The sequence below is a fragment of the Eurosta solidaginis genome, chromosome 5, assembly GCF_040869045.1.
Source record: "Eurosta solidaginis isolate ZX-2024a chromosome 5, ASM4086904v1, whole genome shotgun sequence".
Lineage (NCBI taxonomy): Eukaryota > Metazoa > Arthropoda > Insecta > Diptera > Tephritidae > Eurosta > Eurosta solidaginis.
In genome coordinates this window covers 64331916-64343558 of record NC_090323.1, presented here as the reverse complement: position 1 = coordinate 64343558, position 11643 = coordinate 64331916, and the positions used below count along the sequence as shown (strand labels likewise).

Below are 11643 nucleotides of genomic sequence, written 5' to 3'. Positions count from 1 at the left end.
TTTGGGTGGGAGTTCGTTAGATAGTGCGGTTATCAATGGCACTGGGGTTGCCTAAATTTAATGTTTCGTACCCGCTGCAGGGATCTGTTTTAATAAGTGATATCGAAGTTTAAGTTGTTACTTTGGTTTAAAGCCATAACCTTTGTTTTGTCGGGATTGAATGACAAATTAAGTTGTTGACATAGATTAGAGAAGTGGGTGAGTTTGTTTTGTAGGTTTGCTGCGGTCTGTTGCAGGTTTTTGTGCGATGACATAAGGATAAAATCGTCCGCAAATTGGTACAATTTTGTGTTTGCGTCCTCAATAATGTGCAAGTTTTTTGTATAGAGATTGAACAGACAGGGGGAAAGGCAGCTTCTTTGTGGGAGTCCATCGTTTTTCATTATTGTTTCTTTTCCTAGTTGTAAATTTCTGCAGGCTAGGAAGTTTGTGATCCAACTGATGTAGAGTTCCTCTAGGTTTGTATGTTCAAAAATGCTTTTGAGGCGTTTGATGCTCACACAGTTGTACGCATTACTAATGTCCGTCGAACAGATAAGGACTTTGAGGCCCTGGTCTTTAAGAGCTGCAGCTTCATATAATAGGTAGTTGATACATACTGTTGCTGTTTTTTTTTCCTATAGGCGAAAGAGTGATTGGGAAGAATTTGATTTTCTTCTATGAACTTGGAGATTCTATCCTTGATGCATAGGTTTATGCATTTCATGAACACGGGTATGAGTGAAATGGGTCTGAAGTTATTTAAATCACTTAGATCTTTGCCTTTCTTAGGGATGGGAACTATCTTCGTTGTTCTCCATTTTTCGGGTATTTGATTTGTAAGGAAGTCATTATTTAAGGCAGTTCTTATGTTATTGAGCATTGCATCAGGTAAGGCTTTTAGCATCGCATATGTAATGCCATCCACCCCTCCCGCAGACTTCTTCCTTTTGCTAGTCAGGATATCTTTGAGTTCCTCAAAGCTAATTGCGAGGGAGTTTATTGGGATTGTTTCAATGTTAATCGGGAGGATTTCAGATGAGGGGACTTGCTCTTTTAGAATTTGAAGGTTGTCCTTATCGTTGTCCGGGGACCATTCGAGCTTGTTGGAGTTTTTGAAGTCACCCCTCATAGCCTTTACAAATCTCCAAAGATTCCTTCGAGGATGGATCTGAGTTAAGTTCTTTGATTTTTGCTTCAAAGCTTTTTGTCTTGGCTAATCTGACTTCCTTTTTCCAGTCCTTTTTAGTATCCTGTAGGGCTTGTAGATTTTCTGGTGAGGGGTGGATTCTACATTTTTTAAAGGCGATTTTAAAGAAACGATATTTTTTGGCGATGTTCTCGTCCCACCATGCTTTGGGAACATAGTTTTCTTTGACCACATGGGTGGCGGCTTTTATTTCCTGGTTGAATTTTTGGTGAATGTCATCAAAATCAAGTTCAAAGTCAATTTGTTTGAAATTTTTCATAAGTTTTTTGGTAGAACGGAATTTTATACCTAACGTTACTATTGACTTTGTTTCGATGACAATCGGGAGGTGGTGACTTCCACCAAGCCTCATACTATCCACCTTCCATGAAAATGGGATGTTTGAGTTAGAGAAGGATAGGTCTAGTACCGATCCCGTGTTGGACGTTTCGTCAGATATGAAGGTGGGTGAGCCATTGTTGAGGCAGGTGAAGTTGAATTCCTCCATTATATTTTGTAGGTTATTTCCTCTGCAAGTTTGGACCGAGTCCCCCCAGATTCTAGCTCTCGCATTGAAATCTCCCAGTATGAGAACGTTATTTTGATTTTCGAGGAAGGACAGAAGTTTAGTGATTTCCACCTTAAAGGGTTCTATCGTGATTGATTGTGGAAAATATATTGCACAAATTATTAAATTTGGTTTGAGGTTGGTTGCCCTAATAATAAGGATGTCCTTGTCTGCACTGTAGCTGATTTTATGAAATTTTATTTTCTTTTTTAAAAGAATTGCGACTCCACCGTAGCCGTTATTTCTGTTTTTCTCCAGAATGTTATAGTTTATAATGTTTCTATGTGTTTGTTCCTGATTGGTGAATACCTCACTCAGGCAACCTATATCTATGTCATTCCGATTTAGGTGGTATTCTACTGTGTTTATGTTGGCTTTGAGAGATTGGCAGTTATATTGTAGAATTTTCAGCGCGCCTTTTGTGAAGGTTAAAATGAGGGGACGTCAGCCCCTGTTTGTATTGCAAGGATATCTTCATTTAATGCATTTGCATGAAATTTTTCTTTTATTTTAGCCATTTTTGCCAGAGCATCTCCCAGGTGCTCCCTAACTCCTTCCCTTTGTAGACTTTGGAACAGATCATTTATCATCTTTTCCATCTCTGTGACTCTTCCCTTAAGGTATTCTGTTGTGTTGTATACTGGCACTATTTTATTTTTTCCCCTAAATTCTGTGGTCAGGTGGTTCAGTTTTTTTACAGTGTTGGCTTTTTGAGCTACTGTGTTGTACCTAACTTTTGTGAGTTTTCTGTTTATTGTGAGGTCCCTGTCAATTGTATTGTTCGCTGTATTATTCGATGTATCTGGTAGATAAGGGAACTGTGTGTTGTCAGTTGCCAGTGGTGCAAATTTGTTGGATCTATCTGAAAAGTATGTGTCCAGAGTTTCGCGTCTCGAAATTTTTTTTACGTTTTTCACGAAATTTATTGTTTGTTCCCTTTCCCACGCGAAACATTTAGATTTGTCCGTTGAAATGTGCTCCGTGCTTGCACAAAGGATGCATTTTTTTCGCAGTTGTCGTTACTACATTGGGGAAGACCGCATTTGATGCAGCGTTTTTTGGATTTGCACGAGTTTTGAACATGCCCAAGTCTACCACAGTTTAGAGATTGGGGAAAGGGGGAATAATGAAAGCTACTGGAATCCTGGCATAATCCAGTATGATGACGCTTGGAATGTCATGGCAGATAAAGCCTATTTTTACCGTTGTTGTTGGTATGAGTGTGTCTTGAGTGTGGTTTTTGCGCATAAAACGCTGAACTGAATTGATCGGTATGTGAGATTGTATGTGGAGTTTTAATTCTTCCTCATCATATGTTATTGGGATACCTCTAATGACTCCATATGTTTCAAAAGCTGATCTTGGTATAAAGGATTTTAGGCCTAATTCTTTAGCTTTTTGCTTGAGTAGGAAATTGTTTGCTGCAGCTGCATTTTTAAAAAGAATTTTGTATAGAGATTTGCCTATTGCATAAATAAGATGATATCTTTTATTTTGAGATGTCTTATGCAGTTAAAAAGATTTAAGCCGTTTATGATTTTTTCGTTTGTCATCTCTTTGCATGCTGATGACTCAACCAGAACAAAGTATATGCCACTGTAATTAGGTGGGTACAGTACGGTGGTCGCAGCTGTTTTCCCGTTTTGTGCGTTGGGGTATGTGTATGTGTTTTCATTTTGTCTTTCTTGTCCGTTGTTCGTGTTACCTGTCTGTGTACCTGTAGGATTTTGTGATGCGCTTTTTGTACCGTTATTATTGGCGGGAAACATTGCGTTGTTTCTTTTTTCGTTGTCTTTTTTCCTAACCTCAATTTTTTTTTCGTTAGATGCAGATGAGGATTTCGTTTTCACAAAATCCTGCATCTTTACTATTTTAATTACTTTTTGTTCCGTTTCTTTTTTTGTTGTATAGCCTTTGCATTTAGACTTGCAAAATTGTCTGTATCCTGTGATTCCCTGGATGTCGAGGGCGTTATTTCAGTTTTGGATTTTTCCCTGTCAACATTATGGGGCACAATTTGAAGGAAAAGGAACACGTTTAAATGTTAGGGCCTGTACCCCAACCACACCACCCTAATTGCTATACCTTACCCGTATTTGCACAGAAAGAATCTCTCACCTGGTTTTGGTTTGTAGGTTATTTCCTGTGTTAGCGATCAAAAATAGAGTCCCCTACACACAGACACGTTCACTAAATTTATTTTCAAATGGGAAGGGAGTATTTAAATTATGTGTGTTAAATTATGAATATCTATTTATTTTTTGCACTTTCTATATCTACATACATAGGTACAGTACCTCCAAATCCACGAACTTCTTTGGATGCATATGCTGGTAGTAAAATTACATGCAGTGTGCTATGGCACTTTTTGCTTTCACGTATTAAAATGGCGCCGGCGGCTGTTTGTCTTTTAAAATTGAATTTGCGTTCTGGGACACTTCTTTTCTGCTCAGCTTAAAACGTTATTTTGTTTTTTTTCCTTTAAACCACCAATTTAGCCGTTTACTGTTGTCGAAATACATGCGCAAATGTGTTAAACTTATTTATTTTTAGATCTTTAACTCCGCTACGATTTGTTAATTTTCAATTTTTTCTTCCTTTTTTACTTAAAGCTGGATAGCTTATCACAAATTCTGTAGGCTTTTTTTTTTTTTTGAATTTATATGTAAACTTGATCAGACCAATTCTAAATATTCTCTCGGAATTTTGTTCTCGCGGATTTTTTTATTCCCGCGGAAAAATTCCTCCAATTCTTTTCTCCTAGGGAGAAGAAAAATTGGGGAATAGGAATTTCGAATTTTCGAAGTCAGCTGTTTTGTCAATTGAAATTTCGTTGCGCATTTCTTATTTTGTTTAAAAAATTGAAAAGCTTAATTATTGTTGCGAATTTGTTTGAAATTAAGAAATAAGGTATAACCAATGCACATTATTGCATTTCATGTGGTATACACTGAAATGAGTAATGAATTGGTGCCACAGCAACATCAACAGAGGAGCATAAGAAGAAGACGGCGGGTTAACACAAATCCGCCGGAGTTACCTGCTTTTATTCTGCAAAGCAATTTTCTGGCGGCCACGTCGAGTTGAGTTCGCCTTTCGCCATATGCCAAAATCTAATTAAGCATTCTTTAAAAATCCTTGCGCAATTTCTGGATGGATGCATCAAATATACAAAGAGCTCTTCCGTTGCTTATGATATACTTTTCGACTTAAAATAAAGAATATTGTTGCTGTTGTTGTTGTATTAACAGTGAGAATATTGTGGTAGAATGTAAATACATATTTTAGCGCAAATTTGTACAAATAAGTGTTCTTTCTAAAAGAACCAATTTCCTTTAACTATTTTGATGCATTCCCTTCAATTTAACTAGTGAAAAAACTCCTATGAAATGGCAAAGAAATCTCCCTCTCCCTCACATTCATAATACCTACTTTGCTCCCATAACCGGTTTCCTCTTTTTCGAACATTGTTCAGAATAGGAGGAAAGGGAGAAGTGAAAAAACTCTCAAGGAATTTTTATTTAGAATACGAGGAATGGGAGAAGGGAAAAAACTCGCACGGAATTTTCGTTTAGAATTGGGCTGGATATATTTTTTTTTTGTGAGATGCTTTGCTTTGCCAAAAAACTAATATAGGAGAAACTCGTCCGAATGGTAGAAGCACCTAAAGGCTCCATTACTGATACTTAGCATAGACTTGACTTGGCTTGCGAACTGTCACTTACAGTTCTGTTAAATGAACATTGCATGTTACTGATTACTCAAAACTTAACTTGACTTAGAAGTCTGTTGAATTTTGATTTTCTATGTAAGTTCTAAGTGACGTTTACATTTTGAGATGCCATTTGTTTGCTTCCATTTCATTTTGACATTTTGTCATACAAATTGACATTTATTTAAAAATAAATTTCAACGCTGATTATGATGCCAGATTTTATGCGCCAAGTGGAGTATAATCGTGTCTTAAGCCCCCATTACTGATACTTAGCATAGACTTGACTTGACTTGGCGTAAACTTGGCAACTTAGCCACGATTATACTCCACTTGGCGCATAAAATCTGGCATCATAATCAGCGTTGAAATTTATTTTTAAATAAATGTCAATTTGTACGACAAAATGTCAAAATGAAATGGAAACAAACAAATGGCATCTCAAAATGTAAACGTCACTTAGAACTTACATAGAAAATCAAAATTCAACAGACTTCTAAGTCAAGTTAAGTTTTGAGTAATCAGTAACATGCAATGTTCATTTAACAGAACTGTATGTGACAGTTCGCAAGCCAAGTCAAGTCTATGCTAAGTATCAGTAATGGAGCCTTAAGTTGCCAAGTTTACGCCAAGTCAAGTCAAGTCTATGCTAAGTATCAGTAATGGGGGCTTAACGCCGAATGTACTTACATTTCTCCTGCTGACATTTTGTTATTTAATTAGGGATGGTAAAACAGACTAAAAAAGTCGATAAAAACTACTTATTTAAATTTGGAAGTACTGATTTTATATTCTACTATTTCACAAGCGACAAAAAAACTTGTCTCTTAGCAGTCTTAAGCGTAAGCGGATATACGCGTGTTAAAAAACACGGCTATTTCAAACCATAAAGGAATATTTTCCTTACCGTTCATTTCGCGGTACTGCACTTTTTAAAAGAACAATTTTATTCCCACTATTACTTATGTCCGTTGGAACAAAATGTTCGGAGCAAACGTAAGGACATTTGGGAAGGATTTCTTCCCTTACTTCGCATGCTTCGAGCCATTGTTGTTTTATAAACGGAATTTTTGGTAACATGAAGAACGAAATTTCTTTTTTTTTGCATTGGTATTTTGTATTTGCGAATTTCTAATGCGCACATCTCATTTTTTCGCGTTTATTTAAAAAAAAAAAACAATTAAAATATTTGACTAGCATATGTTGATTGAGCGTAAAACGTTATTTTGTTTTTTTTTTTTCTTTAAACCACCAATTTAGCCGTTTACTGTTGTCGAAATACATGCGCAAATGTGTTAAACTTATTTATTTGTAGATCTTTAACTCCGCTACGATTTGTTAATTTTCAATTTTTTCTTCCTTTTTTTACTTAAAGCTGGATAGCTTATCACAAATTCTGTAGGCTTTTTTTTTAATTTATATGTAAACTTGATATATTTTTTTTTTTTGTGAGATGCTTTGCTTTGCCAAAAAACTAATATAGGAGAAACTCGTCCAAATGGTAGAAGCAACTAACGCCGAATGTACTTACATTTCTCCTGCTAACATTTTGTTATTTAATTAGGGATGGTAAAACAGACTAAAAAAGTCGATAAAAACTACTTATTAAAATTTGGAAGTACTGATTTTATATTCTACTATTTCACAAGCGACAAAAAAACTTGTCTCTTAGCAGTCTTAAGCGTAAACGGATATACGCGTGTTAAAAAACTCGGCTATTTCAAACCATAAAGGAATATTTTCCTTACCGTTCATTTCGCGGTACTGCACTTTTTAAAAGAACAATTTAGTCCCACTATTACTTATGTCCGTTGGAGCAAAATGTTCGGAGCAAACGTAAGGACATTTGGCAAGGATTTCTTCCCTTACTTCGCATGCTTCGAGCCATTGTTGTTTTATAAACGGAATTTTTGGTAACATGAAGAACGAAGTTTCTTTTTTTTTTTTTGCATTGGTATTTTGTATTTGCGAATTTCCAATGCGCACATCTCATTTTTTCGCGTTTATTTAAAAAAAAAAACAATTAAAATATTTGACTAGTATATGTTGATTTCAAATCCATCAAAATCACAAAAAATTATAACATTTTTCAATCTGGTAACTAGACTTTTATGAAATTGGCACGGTCTCCGCAAAAGTAATGTTGCTAGTGTCACCCGAAATGGAACTGCCTCCAATTTTTGTATCATGTTTGAAAGTACCTATATCACAAGCCAACCTAATAACCGCACTGCGTTTTTTAGCGCACGCAAACAACCGGCGTTTTTTGCCCTAAATAAGCATGCGTTGCGACAATGTAAAGCATGTGTCCAAACGTCAAACTGAAATGTCACGCAGAACAAAAATTGGAAATCGAGTTAGGTTTTCGCGCAGCAAATTCAATTTCGGTTGCTCACATACAAGTTGTATGTGCATGAGACATTTTTTACAGAAATGGACTTGCTGCGTTTTTATTAGGATGGCATATGAAAACGGTCATTCTGACGAGGCCATTAGTTGTAGATATTTGCTAGTTTTACAGCACTAATATTTGACATTTTGTTTTATTGAATTTTTTCATGATTTCTCTGATGTATAACGAATTCGTTCGCGTCGGCGAGATATACATATGTGTGCGGTGGTGTGAAAAAATTTTTGACTGAAAATTTTCTTGCATATTCTTCAATAAATTTTTGTAGAAATGTACGAAAAGTGAACTATGTGGGTAGGAAATAATGTATTGGAGCAAAAATTGCAAATTTGTAAAGTGAAAGTGTGGAATAATCTAAGTGAAAAAGTGGTAGAAAATTTTCTGCATCAGCAGCGACAATACCAACAACAGTAGCAACACAAACCAATATAACAACAATAGGAGTTGAACAACAACAATAGCCACTTCATCGCCATACATACCTAGGCGAAACCTACATATATGCATCAATTGCATATTTTTAAAAAGGTAAGGATTTAACCACAAAATTTACTTAAATGCCATTGAATTAAAGAAGTTCCATATTTATGATATAATGAATTATATATTTTCAAAAACAAGATGATTGAGATAACCACGGAGTAGAAATTAAAAACCGAAAAAACCGATTTAGTTAGCACCCCCCGAGTTCGGCCTTTAACTTGGTGTCAAATGAAAGAGGGAGTTCTCCCGATCAGAAATATATATATTTTAAAGTGCGCAAACTTATAATTTAAAAGTTATTTGTTGTTAAAGTTTGCAAATTTCTATACAACTTTTATATGTGTATACGTATATATATTTTATGACATTACAAATCTGTGCTGCCACATGATCAATGGCTTCTGTGGTACGTTGCAATTTTCGCAGTTTATTTCTTCTGTAACGTTCATTTTGTTCAAAGTGGCTTTCCAAAGCCATGTCTACTTAAGAAGATTCTGTTTATTTTCTTTGTCAGTTGCTTTCATGGTTTTGAATACTTTATGCGAAAACCATGGCCTACTTGTTATGTTGGGTTAAATAGTTCCATATTGTCTTCCTTTTACTTGTGAATGCTCACTGTATTGGGATTGCCATTTTTTTTTTAATATTCGGTAAATGATATTGTAACTGTCCTTAAATGTAATCTTATAGTGTTTTTCTGTTCCTTCTTCTTGAGCTTTCTTTGCTGCTTTGTCTACTGTATCGTTTCCTATTATACCACGATGGCTAGGAATGTAGTGGAACTCCGCGATATCAACATTGTTGTGTATTTTTTTGATTATTTCGTTTATAATGAAATTTGAGGCATTGCTATTTTTAATGGCCGTTAGCCCGCTCAAACTGTCTGTTATTGCAATTTTTGTGTAGTTGTTTTCTATTATATAGTTTAGTGCTTGGTCTATAGCGATCAGTTCTGCTGTCATCGATGATAATTCTTGGTTTACATAAAAGATGTGTGTTATGTCTGTTGATTCCAAATGGAAAGCAGCTCCGGTGATGTTTTCTTTGACTGAACCATCCGTGAAAATTATTGTAAATCCTTCATTATGAAGTCTTTCTAACTTCCGATTGAATATTTGAAAGATAATATCCGTTGATGTTGAAGATTTTTGTTTACCTCTTGGGAAGAAGTTTAGTGTGAAACTTATTTTGCTAGATCTGATGCTGTCTTCTTTTATTACTTCTATGCTGTTAAATATGTATATCTTTATATTCCTGGTATACTTTGTAGTAGCTTGCGTTCATAAAGTTATTTTTTTCCAAAATCTTTTTAGCTGGTAGTTCATATGCAAAACATTTTGTAATTTTAATATGAATTTGGAGCTTTTAGGCCGATTTAATTAAATAAAACAAGTTTATTTTTTTATTTCCGACGCGTTTCGACACATTTTCGTGTCTTCCTCAGGGAATCTATTTATTAAATACGAAAAACATATATGTTACATATACAATAATTGGTATTAATGTTCAATATTAAATCACTTACATTATTTAAACCAGTGGTTTTTGTCACATTTCTTTAAAAATATAAGTACACATATTAATAACAAACAAATAAGAACAATAATTAAAAATCACACCGACATTTGCTACATTAAAATACCGTCTATTAACATTAAAAACAATATTGCACTTGTCACCTCCAGACATTCTTTGTTATTGACGTCGCATAGGCACAATTAATATTATCAACGTCCTCTTTGAAGTTAATCGTTGTTGGTAGTTTTTGTTGTATGCGCAGTCCCTCTAGTGTCATCCTTCTACGTGTTCTGCTTTCCACATCCAGTATTGTTGCGTTGTCGAAATCAGCTGTGTGTTTCTTTTCCGTAAGGTGTTGGGCCAGTGCTGTGTTGCTTTTGTTGTTTTTTGCATCTAGTTTATGTTCCTTTATTCTCGTTCCTAGTGATCTTTTTGTTGTGCCGATATAAACTTTGTTACATTTCTCTCCTTCTTTACCATGACATCGAATTTCGTAAACTACGTTATGTAGTTGTTCCTTTTCAATTTTGTCCTTTGTTTTTGTATATATGCTTTTTAATGTATGATTAGGTTTGTGCGCATAGCTTGTGTTACTGCTTGGTATGATTTTGTGTAATGTTTTGTTGTCTGTTAGGTGTGGTATGTATGTAACGCTAGTGTATGTTTTTTTGGTATTTTCGCTATTTGCTGTATTCAGATTCTTGTGTTTGTTTTTGTTTATTGCTGTTTGTATTAAATTTTCTATTGTATTGACTGGATAACAATTTTTGCGTAATATGTGTATCACTTTCTCTCTGTTGTGATTTATGAACTCCTGGTCGCTCAAGGTGTAAATTTTCGATATAAAATTGATAATGGTGTTCTTCTTTTGCGTCCATGGGTGGTTTGAATGATAGTTAATTAGTCTTGATGATGCTATGGATTTTGTGTACCAGTTAGTTGTTAGTTTGTTATTGGATTTGTATATTTCTATGTCCAGGAATGCCAGTTTGCTGCCCATTTCTTTTTCTATTGTAAATTGTATCTTTGTGTGTTGTCTATTGAATGTTCTTAGAATTTCGTCCACGTCTTTGACCTTAACTACGGCGAATATATCATCTACATATTTCGTTATGTATTTGATGTATATGTCGGAAGATTTTAGCTCAGCGATGCTGTCGTCAATAATTTTGTCAAGGACAATGTCTGCAATGGTTGGGGATAAAGGATTTCCCATTGGCATTCCGTAAGTTTGCTGATAATAGGTTTCATTGTAAAGGAAGTAGTTATTCTCTCTCAGACAAAATTCAAGTAGTGTTAAAAAGTTTATTTTGTTGATGTTTGTAAAAGTCTTCAAGCTTGACCACTTCTTCATTATTGTGCTTATGGCGAATTGGATCGGTATGTTCGTGAAGAGGGAGACGACGTCCAAAGATATGAGAATTTCATCCTCTTCAATATTTAAATTTTTTATTTTTTCTTTTAGGCTTACGGAATTTTTAATATTCAGCGTTTCAGACACTACGTTTTTTAGAACTTTCCCAACAAATTTAGATAGTTTGGAGCAAGGTACATTGATTGATGATGAGATAGGTCTAAGTGGTGTGTTAATTTTGTGAACTTTTGGCAAGCCATAAAGTCTGGGAGCCGTAGCTGCTGTGCACATCAGATAGCTTTTTTCTTTCAAGGTTATGTTGTTGTTTTTGTAGAGACAGTTTACAATGTTGTTGTTTTTGCGCACTAGATATTGGGTGGGATCATTTCTAATTGTTTTATATGTGGTTTTATCGTTTAACAGGTCTTGC

The 11643-nt window shown here is 35.0% G+C and overlaps 2 protein-coding genes across 2 annotated transcripts in view; one reads left to right on the top strand and one right to left on the bottom strand.

Annotated features, from left to right (window-relative positions):
• The first annotated feature begins 8036 nt into the window (after window positions 1-8036).
• Window positions 8037-11643, top strand: part of dop (microtubule-associated serine/threonine (MAST) protein kinase dop) — a 176435-nt gene continuing 172828 nt past the window's right edge. The window contains exon 1 of the mRNA XM_067789131.1: window positions 8037-8386. The gene's annotated coding sequence lies outside the window, so the exon portion shown is untranslated. The remainder of the gene's footprint in view (window positions 8387-11643) is intronic.
• Window positions 8499-11300, bottom strand: LOC137252963 (uncharacterized). Its single transcript, XM_067789132.1, has 2 exons — window positions 9867-11300; window positions 8499-9790 (listed from the first exon to the last, which is right to left on the bottom strand). Exon 1 carries the CDS (start codon window positions 11211-11213, stop codon window positions 10017-10019), a length of 1197 nt encoding a protein of 398 aa, XP_067645233.1. The 5' UTR covers window positions 11214-11300; the 3' UTR covers window positions 8499-9790; window positions 9867-10016.